Below are 21,924 nucleotides of genomic sequence, written 5' to 3' on the forward strand. Positions count from 1 at the left end.
TTTTCTTTTATTACTTCTTATCCTTTCTTCTAAAATCTCCGCTTCTCTCAATCTTTCTTCTTTCTTCGTTCAATTTACATCTCATCCTTCCCTCCTCCTCTCCCTCCTCCCCCTCCATTTCTTCCTCTTTTCCCCTTCTTCTCTTCCTCTTCATATTATGCTCAGAACCTGTTCTAACCAAAGATCATGAGCCTTCCATTTGTTTCTCGGACTTCCAGAGCTCTTCTTCCTACCGTTGGAAAACTGCTACGAGCTACGCGTACAGCTCTGTCCAATGCCAAGTGAGCTACAAGTTTGTTTCTTTCAAATCGTGTTCTCTTCACCAGTAGCTAATATTGTGTGTGATTAATTGCCTTATGTCCTCATTTCCTACTTTGTTTCTGCTATATTTAGCTTAAGACGTTCTTCTCCTTTGTTTCTAGCATTTATGAGTCTTTATAGCAGTGATGCCCATGTTGGATTCGTGACCTTGAAACCATACCATGCAGACTACTGTCAATGCAGCGAGCGGATTATAGGTCTCGCAAGCAGGGAATACAGATGGAAGGAATGCGAATGAAACAATGTGATAAGGAAGAGCGGGCGACAGGAAAGGTAACGAGATAACTTGAATGGTATTCAAGAGTACAGTCGGAAGAGAAATGACATCGATAGAATCAATCTTGCGTTATGAAAGTTATATTACGACTTTAGTTTGTTCCATTGCATGTGAATACGTGTGCTGTATCGCACAGTATCATTATTTAATTAGTAAACATATGTTGCGCGTTTAATTAGCTTCGAATTTTTCTCTTGCTACGCTCTTGATTTCCACAGGCGATGTCCCCAACTGTTCATCTTCTTGGAAGGGCCAGTACTTTCTTCGGCCCGTACCTCTCGCCCCCTCAGCGTGCCTACATACATAGGTCAAAACAGACAGCAACGCCACCATTGCTTTTCGGTAATCGTTCCTTGCGCGAGCTATACCTATATCTGTGTGTTTACTTTATAACAGTGTCTCTTTATATACAATCTGATTGAAATTTGGCTCAAAGTTTGTGACAGCAATAACGCTCCTAACTTTTCGTCAGATAAACGCAATCTTCCTTTCGACTTAAGAAGCCACATTTTTTTTGTCTTCATTATTTTTTAGGAAAATATCCGAAGATTAGAATAATGTGATTTTTCAACTGCTCTACAGAAATTTTCTTCGAGTAAATTTCTGCTTTTTACAATTCTATAATTCTGCACTTGTATTGACTCTTCAACTGTAAAGGATCAGTTATATTTTTATATTTTCATTGAAGTTTGCAAATGGGATGATTAAGATGCTCACAGACTTCAGTAAGCTTATGGATTCTTCATTTTCTAATTACAGAATAAGGGTTTCCTAAAATAAATAAATAAATAGATTGGCAGATAAAAATAAAAAAATATTAATTATTAAATAATTGTTAATTAATTATACACCTAGTAATTGTATATTTTACTACATAATAAAATCACACATTACCTCCTCATTCTATAACAAAAAATCACTTTCGCATTTCTTTTTAAAACTACATTTACATGAAGAGCTTGATGTTTTGAACAGAGCAGCGCCATGGTAGGTAGGCCTACTCCGCGTCATAATATCAAGGTCGCGAATCCAACTTGGGCATCACTGCTTTACAGAAACAGCTGCATAAATCAATATTTGACCAATCATTACATTGTACAGGCCTACGTAAAAGTTATTTTAACTTCAATATCCTTACTTTTATATTTGTTTTTCCACATTATATAATTCATACAGCTCAAGATTCTTGCTACCTTGTTTACCTGACATGTAGACTAATTTCGTTGTGTAGTGATCCCCAACTAGTGATGTCAACACTTATATGTCTTACATAGATGAACATCATAAAGTCAGCCTTGCAGTTCCGTATATCTCAAGAGTAACTTTTACAGACATAGATTTCATTTTTGAGATTGATATTTTCATACCATAGTTCTGGCAGCTAATGTAGAATTTACATAATAATCATAACATATTATTCTCTGAATCAGTTATCAAGGCGGCGTCGTCCCTTTCTCATAGTTATTTTTTTCTTTCCTTCTCTCTTCGCCGTTCACTTTATGTTTTTCTTGTGTTTATTTTTGCTACTCTCTAACAATAATTCTTTACCATATTTTCTTAATTTATTCTTTAACATTCCGACTTTTATGACATGAATGTAGTTAAAATTATACATCTTATCTCTTCCTTTAAAATAGTTCACGGCATTTCGCACCGGTATTTTCAAAGTATTAATTTTTCCTTATGGAATATAGTCAAAGCGATGTTAAATATAACTACAATTTTTTTAATGATACTTGTTTGGCGCTTTCTATAGACATGTTTATTGCTTTGTAACATCATGATGTCACCGGCGTGGCTCAGTCTGTTAAGGCGCCTGCCTGACGGTCTCAAGTTGCGTTCGGGCGCGGGTTCGATCCCCGCTTGGGCTGATTACCTGGTTGGGTTTTTCCCGAGGTTTCCCCCAACCGTAATGTGAATACAAGGTAATCTATGGCGAATCCTCGGCCTCATCTCGCCAAATATCATCTCGATATCACCAATCTCATCGACGCTAAATAACCTAGTAGTTGATACAGCGTCGTTAAATAACCAACTGAAATAAAAAAAAATCATGATAACAACAAATTTAACAAAATTGTAGAAAACTTTTGGTTTTTGAGATGACTCGGAACGTTTATTCAAGATTAGTTTTATATATACTGTATTACAAGATAATGTTCTATGCAAAAATAATTTAACAATAATAATTCTTATGATGATGATGATGATGATAATAATAATAATAATAATAATAATAATAATAATAATACTTACTTACAAATGGCTTTTAAGGAACCCGCAGGTTCATTGCCGCCCTCACATAAGCCCGCCATCAGTCCCTATCCTGTGCCACATTAATCCAGTCTCTATCATCATATCCCACCTCCCTCAAGTCCATTTTAACAGTATCCTCCCATCTACGTCTAGGCATCCGCAAAGGTCTTTTTCCTTTCGGCCTCCCAACTAACACTCTAAATGAATTTCTGGATTCGTCCATACGTGCTACATGTTTTTTCAGTCGCATTCCAAGGCTTATTGTAAGGTTTCGTAACAAGCTGTCTTTTACGGTGTTGGGTTGTTAGCCCTCCGCCCAACCCCCAAGCTGGAGGACCACCCCTTATCGGCTGTCCACGACTACTTATTCAATACATTCGCAGCTACCCTCCATATCTAGAGACCGTTTCCTCTATCCGCAACCTGAGGACGCGTCATGCAGTGGTGATAGGAACCCACAATACAAATAATAATAATAATAATAATAATAATAATAATAATAATAATAATAATAATAATAATACTTACTGGCTTTTAAGGAACCCGAAGGTTCATTGCCGCCCTCACATAAGCCCGCCATAGGTCCCTATCCTAAGCAAGATTAATCCAGTCTCTATCATCATATCCCACCTCCCTAAAATCCATTTTAATATTATCTTCCCATCTACGTCTCGGCCTCCCCAAAAGTCTTTTCCCTCCGGCCTCCCAACTAACATTCTATATGCATTTCTAGATAATAATAATAATAATAATAATAATAATAATAATAATAATAATAATAATAATGAGAAGAAGAAGAAGAAGAAGAAGAGGAGGAGGAAGAAGAAGAAAATTGTCACTGTTGTAAAAAAAAGCTTAACCCTAAGATTCTGGATTTCTCTTCAAATGATATTACTTTAAAATTACATTTTAGTCATAAATTGCATGGAAAATAAAAATGAATTAACCGATTTCCTCGTGTATTCAACGTATGTACAGTAATATAAAAACTTTATGAAAATCAATTAATTAAGAACTCGCTCACAACGTATGGTGCAAAGCGTTCTTTACTCTTCTGCAATTTATATTACCGAAAGCACTTGGCCATAATCATAACAATTCAAGAATCTTATTCATAGTCGATTCACAGACCCCCGCCGACTATTGGGTACTAACACGTACAATAAATGATTATCTTCTGTCGGAACAAATGAGTCTCCAAATTAAGGTCGTTTAGATTCTAACGGTCTGAGTCAAGCAAGCACGATTCTCTCATAAACTCCGTACTTACACAGACTGGAATTAAATAATGTTCTAGATGTGTATCAGATTATTCTCGCAATTATACTGCAATTAAAACTTAAAACTTGCTCAATAACTTATGTTTTCAAACAGGGAAGACAAAGTTATTAGACAAAGAATAGAGAACAATTAACTTATACACAGAGTAATGCTCAGAATTGTATTTACATATTTATTTTGTAGATCAGGAAAGGAAATATAACTGTAAGTATAAAGAACTCTTTCATTCTCGCACACGTCATGAAGTCCGTACCAAGCAGGAAGGGAGAACACCCATGACAAAAATTACTGTACAGTAATGGCAAAAACACCGGACCGACCCTTGTAACTGATTTCAGAGTCTTGTTCACTCCAGAGCACGATAGACTGGTAACTAAGAATTTTGGTTCGAATCCTGCGTGGAAAGGAAACTTTTTTTTTTGTTCCTTATTCAAATTTATTCCCAATACTTTTCGACTGCAGCGATATTTTACTACTTAATTAACTTATTATTGGAGCAACAGTAACAAATATAAATGACACTCGGGAGGAAATTAAACACAGAATAAATATGGGAAATGCCTGTTATTATTCGGTTGAGAAGCTTTTGTCATGTAGTCTGCTGTCAAAAAATCTGAAAGTTAGAATTTATAAAACAGTTATATTACCGGTTGTTCTGTATGGCTGCGAAACTTGGACTCTCACTTTGAGAGAGGAACAGAGATTGAGGGTTTTTGAGAATAAGGTTCTTAGGAAAATATATGGGGCTAAGAGGGATGAAGTTACAGGAGAATGGAGAAAGTTACACAAAGCAGAGCTGCACGCATTGCATCCTTCACCTGACATAATTAGGAACATTAAATCCAGACGTTTGAGATGGGCAGGGCATGTAGCACGTATGGGCGAATCCAGAAATGCATATAGAGTGTTAGTTGGGAGGCCAGAGGGGAAAAGACCTTTGGGGAGGCCGAGACGTAGATGGGAGGATAATATTAAAATGGATTTGAGGGAGGTGGCATATGATGGTAGAGACTGGATTAATCTTGCTCAGGATAGGGACCAATCGCGGGCTTATGTAAGGGCGGCAATGAACCTCCGGGTTCCTTAAAAGCCAGTAGGTAAGTAAGTAAGTAAGTATTAACTTATTATTCCCAAAACATGAATTTTACCAGCAATCGAAAATTATTGGAAATAAATTTGAATAAGTAACAAAAGAAAGTTTCCTTCCCAGGTAGGATTCGAACCACGAAAGTCTTAGTTACTAGTCTATCGTGCTCTGCACGCATTGTATTCTTCACCTGACATAATTAGGAACATTAAATCCAGACGTTTGAGATGGGCAAGGCTTGTAGCACGTATAGGCGAATCCAGAAATGCATATAGTGTGTTAGTTGGGAGGCCGGAGGGAAAAAGGCCTTTGGGGAGGCCGAGACGTAGATGGGAAGATAATATTAAAATGGATTTTAGAGAGGTGGGATATGACGGTAGAGACTGGATTAATCTTGCTCAGGATAGGGACTAATGCCTGGCTTATGTGTGGGCGGCAATAAACCTCCGGGTTCCTTAAAAGCCAGTAAGTAAGTAAGTATTATTATTATTATTATTATTATTATTATTATTATTATTATTATTAATATTATTGACTTTACTGACTGAAATTGAGTCATCGTAATTTTCAAATCATATAGCTAATGTAGGCCTATATGTACTTGTTAAAATGCACCGCAGATAGTGGTAAAATTTCACTTACTATATTGTGTTTCCCCCTACAGCTTTGCTTTTTACGGATTGTTCTGAAAGTTCACTATTTTAGATTATTCAGACGATTGTTAGGAACAGAATTTCAACATGTAAGGAAACTAATACCAATCTTGGTACAACGACCTGTATATTCTTAAACAGATTGTCTCGTTTGCCAACCTTTACGCCATTGGAATGTTATTACGAATTAAAATTTTCAAGTTTTAACACAGGTAAGTAATTAATTTTCCAGGCCACGTCCCAATTTTTCACACCACTTAATTTTAATTACATACAGGCTGAACATGTGACAACACTATGCATTGTAAAACGGGCTCCTATTAAAACCGCAATATTCTACTGCGGTGGAAGCGGGCGAGAAGTATTGATTGATTTACGCCATTGATTAAGGGATTTAAAGCAGACAACTAGATTGAAACGTCCTACACGTGCATTAATTATATGAAAACGAAAGCAAATTTAATGACAAAACAATGTAGATGGCCAGAAAATTACAATTTACTACACAGTATCAAATGTGTATTATTATACTTTCATAAAGTAAAGTAATTAACATTGAATTGTATTGGACTAGTATATATAACTGCCTAATATTGACTCGAAAAGTGAAAGTACAGCGAGGTTATAACATACAGTATTATAGTCATCATATTACTTTACAAAAGTATATCATTTCAAAATATGAGTGGTATTTATAATAAACATTTTCCAAATTCGGTTAAAACGTAAAACACATTAAGTAATGTAATATCAATTTCAGAGTGTTGTAATTTGAGATATTTCAAACGAAAAATTTAAATACAATTTTGTTTGTTTTTGCTTCTTTTTCGAGAGAAAAATTGTTTTATATGAAACATTTCATAGCTTGTTTTGGGAAAGCCATTGATTTAATTCCCAATATACTCTGTCAATTTTAGAAAGCAATGTATTATGATGATGAGTGACAGAATTTTAGTTTTGTCCTTTAAATGTGCAGAACTCTGATCCGAACAAATGTAACTGTTCGTTCTGCAAAAATGTTTTACAATTTAAACTGTTACTATCCCCGCATTCGTCTGGAGGGATTTGTTTATATGATTTATAATTTTCAAGTACCGGTAACAGTGTTTGTGCGAGATCGTGCGTATTTGCTTGTTTTCCGCACAGAACCAATACGCGGTAAGTGTGAAATATTACATTCAGTATTCCCAACGTAACACACATAACAATTTCCCTCTTCTTACCGCTTAAGCGCGACATTCATTTTACTGCTTTAGGCTTTTAACGTATTATTTTTAGAGACGTTTAACATAGTAATAATTATAAATTGGAAACTTACCACTGCAATTTCACCTAAATTGCAATGTTAATTATTGTTTTTAAATATTTGCAAATATTAAGTAAAGTCTACTACTCCACGAAACTTATTGCATTCCTGATACAAGTAACGGTAAGGAAGCCGTGAAAAAATCAACAAGATTCCAGATGCCGATGTTATTACTGCAATATGTTATATAAATAATATTGTTAAAATATTAAAATGAAAAATAAATCATTACATAACCTTACCGTTTGTTTTAAGTTCGTATTTATAGACTGGGGGGGAAAAAAGACAGACGTATATCACGGCCTGCTGGAGTATAGTAAACACAGAAAACATTTTATAGCAACAATGTTGAAGAAAGAGATTTTGGTTTTCCGAAGTTGCCGTCATTAAATAGAAACCAACATAGAGATTTCATTGCAACTAATTAGAAATTCGTCTTTCAGGTATGTAATAAACGATCTTCGCACAAAATAATGTACGAGACACGAGCGGTATGTTTGTTTTCATGTTCTCGGAAATTAAAAAAGCTCAACTACGTTTCGCTTTTTCAATCTTTTCCTCGAACATGAAAACGTCAACATACCGCTCTTGTAACGTGTATTACTATTCTACATTGTATTTTATGTTTCATCAGTGATTTCCTAATTCTTCGAAACAAATCATGAGAGGAGAGGAGAGGAGAGGAGAGGAGAGGAGAGGAGAGGAGAGGAGAGGAGAGGAGAGGAGAGGAGAGGAGAGGAGAGGAGAGGAGAGGAGAGGAGAGGAGAGGAGAGGAGAGGAGAGGAGAGGAGAGGAATCAGAAATGAAAGCAGACAGATTGCAAGAAGACAAAGAAAAAATGAAAACAGGAAAAATGATAGAAATGGAAAATAAGAATAGAAGAAAAGGAATAATAAATAAAAATTTAAATGAAAGAAAGATGGAAGAAACTAAGAAAAAAAGAAAGCAGTAATAGAAGTAAACAAAGAGTAGGCCTAGACAAAAATAAAGAAAGAAAGAAAGAAAGAAAGAAAGAAAGGAAGAAAGGCATAAATACCAGGAAGAAGGAGAAAGAAAAAAGGATGAAAGGGAAAATGAAAATATAGAAAATAAAGAATTAAGGAAGAGAGGAAAATAAATAAAAGGAAGGGACAAGAGAAAGACGACATGTCGGTTTCTCCTTCGAGGAAAAGCGGTTCTAGGCAACGTATACAAACCGCTAGTCTCCAGAGGTAATAGGAAGGATGCAGAAATTCGTTTTCCAGCCGTCCATTATGAACACTTGTACACTCTGTGGAGTGTACCGGCTACGCGAGATAACGTGATGAGTTTTCGGTTAAAGTAAGACATACTAGTTGAAGAAATGCTCTACCACCGCCATCCGAGACATAACGTGAATTAGGCCTTTCCTATATGCGACGTGGGAAGTTGGAGGTGGGGGGGGGGTGCAGGTCTGCTATACGAAGCGACGCGTTAATGAAATTTCTTGAGACGGAGAGGCGCAATGTTCCCCGACCAACGTCTCTCAAGAGTTCTCGAGAAGGAATTCCTCCACTCTTGCTCGCCTTCCACATTTTGATCTGTGCTTATTCCTAGTTGAAGAGATAAACGGCCTCATACCTCTTCTCAAAAAGAAGGATACATTACGACACTTTGTCAGCTGAAATTAATACGCATGTTTAATATTCTGTGACTATACTCTTTTAAACAACGCTACACAACCCCTGTGAAAGTGGAAGTATCATAAGTGCTCCGATTTTGGCAGTCGTCCACAATGGTACAGTATAATAATAGTTTCGGCAAAGTTTACGAGCGCTGTGCAAAATGAGTATTCCGAACTGATCCCATATGAATAAAACTTACTTACGATCAAAGGACGAATAAAAAGGGTAAAAAAGAAGTGACGGACCCACACTTCATCACATATTTCTTTTGCAAAAATCGAGAGAATTTTCTATATGGGCATAAGTAGGGTGACCAGATTCACATCGATAAAAAAAGGACACAAAGTTAAAAAAAACGAGGACATTGTTCGAAAAAAAAAAAGAGGACAAAAAATATATATTAAGATTTAGGTTTAGGCCTATATTATACTTTAAATTACGTCAATATCTATTTTATTACTGTACAAAATATACTTACAGTATATATTTAGGCTCATATCATACATTAAAAGCGTGTTAATAACTATTTTATTACAAAATGATTATAAAAAACTTAATAATAATGATTTCACACTTAGCTAAATAACAAAATTATTAAAGAGAACAATATCTATTTAGATTTACATTCCCACCTCGATTTACTAAACGACATTTCATACAAGTTGAGAGGATGCGAAGACATTTCTTTCCCCTTCTACTTGCCCCGAGCCCGTCAGCAAGAGAACGGTAGCTGTTACCTCTTATACCTGCACCCCCCAAGTTGTACATGCAAGAAAATAAAATATTAAATAAAGTACATAAGTGGATATAAAATACAGCCACACAGATGTTTGACAATTACATGTTTGAGTATATTTTAGTGCCGTTCTTACAATATTTTCAACTAATAATTAAATTAAGAAATGTTAGTTCGTATTATGATGTCAGGGGGAGCGACACAGTGTGGATTGTCACTTTGTGTATGCTGTACAGTAGCAACTAGCGGTGAAGAAAACATTTATCTTCTGCTGTCAGTAGATTTATAATATGCCCGTTAATATAAACAACAATAAAATGAAATATTAACGCTTAGTGTAGACTTTCGAAATATAGATTACTGGTAAACATTTTCAATAACAAAATTTGTCACTGTGTTGAATGTCAGTTAGTCGAACGTTAGTAAGATGGACAGTAGCATCTTCCCCTTCACTGATGGTAGAGAGTGTGAATAGAGTGGAGAGGCCTATCAACCAAACTGAAATGGGGTTTAGCTACCTCTGAGCAACGACCATAACAAGGAGGAGCAAAGGGAGTAATAATCGTTGGCAAAGAGTATATTCCGTCGATGTTGCTGCCAACTACAGGAAAATTACTTGAAAAGGCGTCAAAGCAGATAATTTCAAAGTATCAGGCATACAAGTTACGAAAAGGAGGACATTTCTTGATTTTTTTTTTAAATCCGTCCGGATCCCGGACAGAGGCCTGAAAAGGAGGACATGTCCGGACAAAAGAGGACGTCTGGTCACTCTATATAAGTAAATTATCACACTTGTATATTTTCTCTAAATTGTGGATTATATTTGAGAATATAAGCTCAATTGGCAGAGCACTTGCTTACGATGACCGCGGACTCGACTTCAAATCTTGGCTATGACGGATTTATATTTATGGTGAACAAAGCAAAAGTTCTGAGGGGTTTTTCTCGAGGTTCTTTACCTTTTCCCCTCATAATTCCAATAATCATCTCCCCAATTCTTCTTTAATTATTATCTTCTATGTCTGATTGATGCCGAATCGGTCGTTCGCCGTAGTGGATCTTCCTCGCTGTTTGTCAAGAGATTGGTAGATGGCAGTGGTAGTAGGCCTAGATACTAGACGAGTAACGACTGACTGCGTCAGACACACCATAGCCTCCCAGAATCTTACCTACAGGTTGGACAAATAAAATGTGCCCAAGGGATGGGGAATTTCAGTCAAAATTTAAGGAGACCGGTCAAAATATGAAAGCTATCAAGGGATATGTATTTGAATTTGAATTTGATATGTATATTGAATAGGCCTACTGCGTATAAGGCCAAATTCAAATTAAAATTCAAATTCAAATTTATAATGTGTATTTCAAATTATTAAAAGAAAGGTTAAAACCAATATTACTGTAGAAGCAATATTACTGGAAGAACAGAGAGGTTTTACGACGGGGAAATCTTGCAGTGACAATTTATACTACAACAAATGATCGAAAACATACACTATTCAACCGAGAAATACATATTCCCTTTACAGATTACATTTAAAACGTTTGACAAGGTAAACAATCCTTGCTATGGGACATTACGACAAAACGATATATCTCACTACACCTAATGTAAGTCGTCACAAAACATGTACCAAAACTTCAAAAAAAGGTAGATGGGACAAGTTCAGATGAAACAGAAAAAAATTGCTTTGAGTTAGATAAGGCAATGAATGGAAAAGTTAATTTCTTATTCATGCAGTTTTAATCAAAAGGAATATCCAATGATAATAATTTTCGCTGATGATCAAGTAATTATATCAAACTCTGAAAGCAACTTAGAAAAACAAATATAAACATGAGTTAAATAGAATAGCAAACGAATACAATATGCCCATGTCTACACACAAAAGTAAAGTTATGGCATAGAGAATGACACTATAGATCAAGTGAGGAAGTTCAGATATTTAGAATATACTCATATGGCTAAATTTGACCAAAATACATTAAAAAGAAACATAAACTACAACTCTATTAAAGCCACGGTATGCAGCCATTTAAAATAAGGCTAGAAAGGATAACATACTAACCTAAAATTTTACGAGATGATATCTGTTCCAAAGCCATTATATGGCAGCGAAATTTGTATTTTAAATGAAAAAGACAAAACTCTACTTCAACTTCTACGATTGCCATTACTTGCGGTTCACACGGTATAAACCGAAAGAAAAGCGAAGCGTTGGACGACCAAGAAAGAGAAGAGTAACCAGTTTTAAACAGTCTTAACCTCTGCTGAATCGGGGATGAAACGGGCTTGATACCTAGAACAGGCCGGTAATGATGTTGCTAATGGTAGGATTTTACGACTACTATGAGATACGCATAAAAAGAACATGGGGGCAGAAATTCTGGACGCAGTGGATGATTTTCTGCAATTTTTCTCCCATTCCCAGTGACAGCAGATTAAAGCACTGATGTGAAATAATGGTATAAATAGCAGCATCCCCCACAATTGAACCTTTTTCCTGAATAAAGAAGAGATTCACTTAGATTTCAATGCTCCCTCATCGTCAGAAGGGGTGGGGAGAGTGGGATGAGTCAGCCCTTCAGCACATGAGCCCTTCTGAACTGCGTTGGAGAAGCATTTCCTCTCTTCGCTTCTTGAAACTTAAAAGCTGTTACGCTGGTCGGCGGGCTCACGTCCGCTAGCCGGCAGGAGACCCAGAAGAGAGAACATGATTTTGTAACGGATGAGGCGACGGCTACTTCTTCAAGCCCGGAAATGCTCCCAGCTTGCCTTCCTCTTCACCCAACTGCTCGTCTGCCCTCAGTCTCTATGCTTTCTAGAATCCCTCCCTCTCCCTTTTCCTACAAACCCTCTCTTCCCGATTCAAGGTTTTTTATTCTCTACATCCAAAGTGGAAAGTGCTCAAGTCGACTAAGTTATTCAATTTTGTATTTATATGACAATTTATATACACATGCATAGGCTTTATTTAATTTCTGGGATTCCTCAAGGAATACAGAAAGTTATCAGATCGTCGATACATGACTAAAAATATGTTGTTGGACCAGCTCATTTTGAAAGTTCTAGATCTTTATTTATCTTTTCCAAAGCTGTATGAAATGGAGATTGGTAGCATATAGTTATCCATGTATAAATCCTACATTGTCTTCCTTTTCCTTTATACAGTTTGGTACATTATCTGGTGCAATTTTATCCTCAACAATATTCATTCATAGACTTCTACCCACTGCACACCCAGAATTCTCCAATCTTCCCTCCTTTCCACCTTACTCTTTGTCTCCGCATTCGACCCGTAGATCTTAAAATTGTCTATAGTCTGATATCTTCTTCTGTCTCTAACTTTTCTCTCGTTCATCATTCCTTCCAGTGCATCCTTCAGTAGGCAGTTTCTTTTTAGCCAGAGATCTTTCCAATTTCTTTTCAGCTTCCTGTTTAGTTTCAGCGCTTTTTTTTTCGCACACTCGTTCCAGCACAGCTTCAATTCTTTCTTATTCTGTCTGTCCATTTCACACGCTCCATTCTTCTCCATATAGAGGCCTGCACATTTCAAATGCTTCTGGTCGTTTATCTTCACTTCGTCCATGTTTCTACCCCATACAATGCTACACTCCACATAAAGCACGTATCAGTTTCTTTCCTAGTTAGTTATTTTTATAGAAGTACGCAGATGCTCCTTTTTCTATTAAAAGCTTTCTTTGCCATTGGTATCGTCTTTTCTACTTCCTGGCTTCAACTTATGTTACTACTTTTAGTACATCCCAAATATTTGAGGCTTCTACTTGATCTACTACTTCGTTTCTAATTCGCACGTTTGCCTTTTTTATTTTTTTAATAATCATGGTTTTCGTCTTCTTTGTATTTATCTTCATCCCCTACTGCTCACAGCTGTCATTCAGCTCCAGTATCATATCGCTTAGTACCATCTCCTCTTCTGCTAGTGTATACATTTTTATTAGTTGATATTAGAGGAATAAATGATGATAAATTAATTTCTAACCCCATTCATGCCATATCGTCAGCAAATCTTATGCTCTTCATTCTTGTTCCTCTTGTTTTCAACCCTCCCATCTTCTGAAAACTGTCTAATTATTATATTCGTACATTTGTGACTCATAATGAATATCTCGGTTTCAATAGTTACTAATTTCGTTCTTTATTTATTTCTTTATTTTAGCAATAAATAGAGAATAATTTTTGTTGGCCTCTGTAAAATAAAATAAAATGAAATAGACAATGATTTGATGGAGATATTACACGAGACGTCAGAATAATTTTTAAGTTAAAAAGCTTAAATTTATTTATAGGACGAGAAGACCCTATAGAGTTTATATATATTATTTTATTTGTTTTGTTTGTTTATTTTATTTAATATTTGATATATTTTTGTTGGGGTCAATGGAAAAATCCAAATGCCAATAGGTGTTATTATGCACCAATGAATCTTCTAAAACGTAGGATATTATGTAGAAAATTGTACATACAGTATATAAATCAATTACCATCACAATTATAACTTTCGCTTATGAGAGAAGGGCGCTAACCACAAACGAAGAAGAAAAGCTTAGAATATTTGACAGAAGAATATTAAGAAAGAATTTTGGAACAACAATATACCCTACAATACAAGAATGGAGAATATTAAGAAACTCATATTTCTTATCTGTATAACAACCAATCATTGTGGAAAAAATCAAACGAAGAAGATTCCGATATATTGGACACGACATCAGAGCAGAAGAATGAAGGAAAATCAGACAATGTTTTGAAGAAGTGTCAAGAGGGAAAATACCACTAGGGCGTCCTTTGGTTAAGATTTCTAGGTAACTTGGAAAAAGACATTACATATTGAAATGTAAATAATTGGAATGATATTTATATTGATACGAGTAGAGTCAGTTGGCATCATGCTGTACGCTTACACGCAGCAACAAAGAAACTACCTTGTTTATAGAGAATAATAATAATAATAATAATAATAATAATAATAATAATAATAATAATAATAATAATAATAGGCCGGCAGCATTCTGCATCGGACATTTTGTCTGGAAGAGGAAGGTTTTGTCTCTGACCGATGTGAAGGTGAAACGCATTATGAGGCTGCAGCATACTGTATCGGACCAATATCCAATGCAGTACACTGTAGCCTTATAACTAGGGCTAGGAACTTGAAGACCTATAAATTACCTAAAAAGACCTTTAAAAAGACCTAAAGATATCTTAAGAGAACCTAAAGACTGGAAAAAGGATGTAAAATGGTGATCCAAATTAATTATTAATTTCAGTTTCAACTTACAAACTCCTTACAAAGTCTGAAGTCGAAATAGTTAAAGCGGCCGGTAGGCTGGTCAAAAATAACGGAATATTTAGTGAGGGTTCAGTAGTTTCTCGCGGAACAAAATGCTTGGAATCTGAAAAAGTCTTTGGAAAATAAAACTAGACAACGTGTTTAAAAGAAGTTCGAACTGAGACTAGACTCTGCGGATTCTTGAATTATAAAAATGGCAGTAAAAATGTAGTCGAAAGAAGATGAAGTTGCAAAATAAGCCATTAAGACCTAAAAAAAAAAAGGCTGAAAAAGGACCAATAAGCCAAAAAAAAAAAAAAAACGCCGAAAAAGGCAAAAAAAAAAAAACAAACAAATAAAACCCACCTTTCTGGCCTACAATGACCCAAAATGAACATATATTATGTTGGGCCTCGTCTTCGAATATTCGGAAAAAAAAAAAAGTATTTTTCCTCAACTTCCGAGCCCTACTCATAACTCATAAAAATATATGTGATAATCTTCAGGTCCGAGACAAAACCGTCCTGTCCGAGACAATGTCCGATGCTGTATGCTGCCGGCCTTAAAAAAAGCCTCAAACAAGCGTAACCAATTATCAACTGCTTCTTAAACCATTTCAGCATGCGGTTTTTACTTCATTATCTCTGCGGTTACTTGGTAATAAATCGGGGCTATAAGGTCAGTGGTCCATAACTTTCCATTCAAATGCATTCTGAATTCGTGTCCTTTGAATGGATTTGGAATAATCTAGCCATGTTAAAAGGCACTGGACATCCACTGACTTCCTGTGTGGCCTTATAGAACAAAACTATTCTCATTTGCTCTACGCAAGGTGACTATCATACCACATACCATACGATCATAATTCAAGGACAGCAGACAACGTGTGGTGGGACAAACCGGTTTGATATGATTATGCTCCGTAAATGAATGATAGTGGAAAATACGGTTGTATATGTTTATTAAACGGTTTAATAATTTTTTATATCGGATTCTTTGCTTAGCAGTTAAATCTCCCTTTACAGTAAAACATAATAAGAGAGGGAAAATTTTGCCATTTATTATAACTAGGGCTAGGATTTTGATGACCTATAAATGATTAAAAAAAATGTCCTAAAAACAATGCATTTATAACCTAAAAAATCTAAAAAAAAAAATGCCCTTAAAATGCCCTAAAATTGATCTTACATTCTAAAATTGGTTTAGTAGGAAAAGGAGTTTTCTGCTACTTAATATTTAGACTAGTATTTAAATTAAATTCTAGTACCAATATTTAAGTTTATTTAATTTTACATAATTTTTTCTAAGTGGTACACTTTAATTCATTATTTTACTTGATGTAGTTTCCATGTAGCCCATCACAAGGCCACTCTTATACGGAATTAGCAAGTACAGTATAGAGGAGTCTATATTGAAGGGATGGTTAAACTGATCCATTACATGGGGTGTACTACGTTAAAAGGGCAATATTTGTGTAGAAAAACAATTAAAATATTATACAAAATAATGGGTATTAGCCACCGTCGTAGCTCGGTCGGTTAAGGCGCTTGCCTACCGATCCAGAGTTGCGCTCGGGAGCGGGTTCGATTCCCGCTTAGGCTGATTATCTGGTTGGGTTTTTTCAGAGGTTTTTCCCAACCGTAAGGCAAATGTCAGGTAATCTATGGCGAATCCTTGGCCTCATCTCGCCAAATATCATATCACTATCACCAACTCCATCGACGCTAAATAACCTCGTAGTTGATACAGCGTCGTTAAATAACCAAGTAAAAAATAAAGGGTATTAATAGACAAAATATCAAAGGATAAACATTATTTTATATTAATAATGGGGATTTGTGGCCAAAATTAAGTGAAAATGCCTAAAAAATATCCGAATAACACAAAAGATGCTCTTATGAGTTGAAACAGGACAAAAATGCAAAAAAATTCTGTAACAAATAAGTCTTAAACACTCAGTTTATCACATAACATATAAAATGCTAAAGCGGCTATGTTTCTGGCTTAGTAGGAAAAAGATGCAATTTCATCAAAATCCTAGCCCTAATTATAACCGATTGATGTATGTGGAGATATATATAAAGTGAAATATATAAAAAAAAAAAAAAATGGAAATTACTGTTTTTGCACCGACTCGTTCAATTTAGAACATGATTTTACTTTATAAATTCACCGAAGGAAAAGTAGGAGTGTTTTGTTTACAAAAGAATAATTATAAAATCAATCTTAATGCATGATGATAAAACATTTATAATGTAACGATTAAAAAAAACAGAAACAACCGTTCTGCATTTTTCCTCTCATGTAAATTTGAATTGGATACAGCACAACGCATATCCAAACCTCTGAACATAGGGACTTGACTTACCGGTCATTTTGTGCGTGCCATTCCACCAGGCGACACTGGGAATGGGTTTGCCGCCACCCGATTCACATGTTAACGTCAGCTCTTCGCCTTCCGTGTAAGGCCCGATGGTTGAAGCGTTCTGAAGTTCCGTACTGTCATCTTTGGTAATCCTCACGTATTCCGGCTTTACTGAAATCAGAAATAAAGTCGATGCTCACTTCCTCTTACATATAACGTTACAACATTCGATCAGAAGTAAATATCCAGCAAACTATGCATTATTAATATACACAGGTTAACGAAACTTATACTTTATTATCAATAGCTTTGAAATCCACACATGAGATTATTTTGACTATTACACTTTCACTACTTCATACTACTTTTGACCAATGAAATGATACGAAAAGACGTCTTTCAACCAATCATGGCTGCTCATCGCACAATTTTATCGCTTCCCTAGTATTTGTTTGTTTTTATTAATACCCTAGCATTTGTTTCTTTGTTTGCCAACATTTCAAATTGCAAATTCTTTACAGTACTATAAAACATGCTTTGCGATTGTCATTTGTTTACAGCATAGACAGTCAACTGAAAATGGCAGCTGCGTTCAAACGTTTTGGTGAAGCTAACATTTGTGAAATAGAATTTCAGTAAGTCAATTAATATTTTATTGTATTAGAGTACTTTATTTCTTATAATCTTTATACACTTTCTTCTAATCGTGTAATAGTCAACTAAATCTCACTAAAGTTTTGATTTTCTTCAGATGAATCAAAACCTCTAGTGAGATTATTGTTGATAATATATCTGACACAGCCTTCAGCTACGGCTCAACTTTTAACGTTTCTGATTACAAAACTAATCTAGCAGAGTCGGATTCAATTCAAGGCAGAAGCTTGGATTTCATGATTCAGTAATAATGATCTGAATATTCAGTTATAATGATTATATCATCTTTCCTTATTGATTACATAACTATAAACTATTACATTTCATTTTAAAATAATACATAATTTTATTCTAAATCATTATAGACTAAATACAGTATTTACTTTTTAATGAATCGCATTTGAATCATAATATAATCCAAATAATAAAGAAAGTAAGAAACTCCGATAGCTTCACATAAGAATAATTTAACTATTTTTCAAATTTATTCACAAAATTAAAATTTGAAACAAACCATTCTCTCTAATCAAATGTAATAGTATTAAAAACATATCAACCACATAACGTTTCATATTCTGTGAACATAGACGTCGCGTTCACTTCACATTATATTCTTATAATGCTGCTAGGGATATGGAATCTGCTTCATTGAATGACGATCTGATTTCGGGGATATAAAGGCCTGAGACATCGGAGCAAAAATATCTAATTAAATCTGATAAAACCTGATAGAAAACTGTATTGGATGGATAGTGAACGAACGGATGGATGGACGGACGGACGGACGGACGCAAGACGCAGGTAGACCAGGGCAGACGGACGGACGAACAGACAGATATAGATGGACCGGATAATAGATGAAGCAGACAAATGAATCGAAGGTAAGTAAATGAATCAGAAGGTGCACTATGGTAGATAGATGGATCAGAGAGATGAGGTATATAATCGGATAGATTGAGTAGACAAATGGATCGGAATGTGAGGTATGGTATACAGATGGGTCAGATACATAATGAAGCAGATAAATGGATCGAATAGATGAGGTAGACTTATGTATGTGTCATGTACAGTACATAAGTTAAAAAAAATGAATCGGAAGATAAAGTATGGTAGATTGATCAGATACATGAGGTAGATATATGGATAGGATAAATGAAGTAGACAAATGAATCGGAATGTGAGGTATGGTGTAGAGGTGGATCGGATAGATGAAGCAGACAGATTTGAATGAAGAGATAAGGTTACAAATGGATCAGAAAGATAATGTAGAGAGAAGTGTCAGATAAATGAGGTAGCCAAACCAATCGGGAAATGAAGTATGATAGGCAGATGGACCAGATAGATGAAGTAGATAGATGGATCGGTTAAATGAGGTAGATAAATGGATCAGTTAGATAAGATAGGTAGATGATCGTATAGGCTAGATAAGGTGCGGTAGACGAATGAGATAGATGATATAAATAGATGCTCGGATAGATAACGTAGACACATAACTTGGATAGATAATGCAGAGGTATAAATTAGATATATCAGAATAGATAGAAGAGAATAGGTAGACCAAAATATATAATAGTAGGATAGAATTGATAGGTACAACATAGGTTATAATAGGTAGATCAGATTTCATAAATCACAGATTACATAATAAAATTACATTTCACGAATTAAAAAAGTTAAGTAATACGGTAACATTTAAATGAAGAAAAACTTGGAAGACTGCCGAAAACTGATGGTAAGTAGAGACAACAGAAACAAGTCTTAAAACGTAATGAAAGAAACATTACAAGAATAAGAATAAGAAGAAGGGAAAGCAAAGTGCGACATTGAGTTCAACCAAGCGACAAACCGTAGCGTACGTCGTGGGAACTAACGGACCATTTTAAATTCTAGAACTAGAATTCCCATACGGACGTGTGCATGGATCAATACGCTAATGTGGCTTGCAACGGAGGCTTTGCTACAAGAAACTAACAAAAACAATTCCAAGTAAACAAGCGGTCGCGTTAAACGTTATTCAATCATCAATACACATCAACGCGTCAGAGACTGGTGACGAGATTAAAGCAGTTTAATTTTCCAGTACAGATCATTTATTCTTCGAATCGATATGTCATTTTCTCCACTCACGGAAATTAATGCGAAGTAGATGGCTGATATATTAGGGTCGCTCACAGATTCGTCAATTATACCTAAGCGATCTATAAACGCGTGTGGAATAAAGGCCACGAGTGCTCTTAAAGAGGATATCATGATATCAGATACTATTAAACGAACAATTTATTTTTTCGTATTTGTATTTTATCTGAAAACGGACATAAGAATTTTGATGAAATTGGATAAATCTATCGTTTTCAAGTGAGAGAAAGTGATTTAGGGAGTTAAATAACCAGACTGATTTCTAATAATCTGACAATAATAAAATAAATCTAAGAGGAACATTTGAAGGGTTCAGAGCCATAGTGGGCCAAGCGCCATTTATTAAGAACGAAGAAAGCAAGGGTTAAAGTTAAGCGAATACCATAGTTTAATGAAGATTGACACATTTAATTTGAATGTGTATATTTTATATTATTTGCTATATGTTTCCATTGTATTATGGTGACTATTTCGTTTATATGATGTCATTCCATTTTCGATCAATGAAGTGTAATGAAATTTTGAATTCCAACCAATCACAGTCACACTTTGCGATAATTTTTACAGCTAGATTTATCGCTATCAATTTATCGCATGGTCGTTCTTTTGTTTAGTCGTTGTCGCCGACTGTTTCTCCGTAAATTGATGATCATGAATACAGTAAGATGCAAGTAGACGGTTAGACTTTTCTTTCAACTTTAAAGCAATGAATGCAAGATTGATATTTAATATTAATTAATATATTTACGCAGTGAAGACGACGTTCAAAACGGCGCACCGTGTAGACACAAAATCTTCATTCATCTTTACTGAACGTACCTTTAAATTTGATTCTTTCAATACTCTTCCCAGATTGCACGCATACGCGATTGGAATATTGAACTGTGTAGATGCTCCTTTAGTTCCGTTACACACTACAGCGAGAATGCGTTTATCGAGTTATAAAAATGCTTTCGTGTAGCACTGATTGTGAGTACGGTCGAAATAAGGCACAACTGACATTGGTCCTGCTTCAACAGGTAACTTAATCTATAATTGTAGCCTATAAAATTTGTATTTTGTGAATGAAAATAAACAATTAATAGAATGTCAGATGTTCAAATTTATGTAACATCATCGCATATCAAACCCAAAGATCTTGCATAGTAATAATAAGGTCTTTGAACAAACTGCCTTCCGTATGTCGTAATAAAATTCGTGTTTTAATTAGGTCTATCTATAAAGAGATGGTTTCACTGTGTAACAACATGTCTCGCTATGAATAGATAAGCATTGGTATATTGATGTCCCCACCATTACTGTTAAATTAAATTATGATTTCAGCAGATAAAGAAAATGTATTTATGTTATAATAATAAGAGGAAAGTGCAGTACATGTAATTGACATTTAAACCTGTATTTCGCTTTTCGCAATTAGCATTACTGAATAATAACATCGAATTTCTTTATTGCAGTAATCGATATTCATCTACGAGTATTTCAACTTCACAATATCTGAATAGGTTAAGTATTCGTTAATATACAATTATTAACATTCTGTGATCGAATTTTAGGGATATATTATTTACATTTTTATTTTATTCACGAAATAGTCCTAATAAATGTCACTCGAGATCTGAGATTTCCCAGATAAATCTGAGAACTCTCGTGACATTACTACAGATAACTTCATTTTAACTCTTGTTTTCTACGGTTTTAGTAAATGGCGCTTGGCCCACTATGGTTCTGAACCCTTCATTTATAACTAGAACAAATAGGCGATTTACGATTTTACATGCATGAAGATATGTTTAACTCCTCGCAGAGTCTACTACCCTGTGGAACTCGACTATGAAAGAAGAAAGCGATGGTAGTTACCTTGAAAACATGGATGACTTCAACACCTTAGCGTCTGTCAAATAGATATAGAGGATATGAT

At 35.1% G+C, this 21,924-nt stretch overlaps 1 protein-coding gene across 16 annotated transcripts in view; it reads right to left on the minus strand.

Moving 5' to 3' along the window:
• The window catches only part of nrm (neuromusculin), a 1,323,427-nt gene that overhangs the window by 692,266 nt on the left and 609,237 nt on the right, over positions 1–21,924 (minus strand). For all 16 annotated transcript variants that reach the window (XR_011335314.1, XR_011335315.1, XM_069842000.1 and 13 more), the window contains exon 4: positions 17,220–17,387. Coding sequence is in view for 14 of the 16 variants with exons in the window: in XM_069842000.1 (XP_069698101.1) it covers positions 17,220–17,387 (168 nt within the window). In the remaining 2 variants the exon portion in view is untranslated. The remainder of the gene's footprint in view (positions 1–17,219; positions 17,388–21,924) is intronic.

Source organism: Periplaneta americana, chromosome 12 (genome assembly GCF_040183065.1).
Source record: "Periplaneta americana isolate PAMFEO1 chromosome 12, P.americana_PAMFEO1_priV1, whole genome shotgun sequence".
Classification (NCBI taxonomy): Eukaryota; Metazoa; Arthropoda; class Insecta; order Blattodea; family Blattidae; genus Periplaneta; species Periplaneta americana.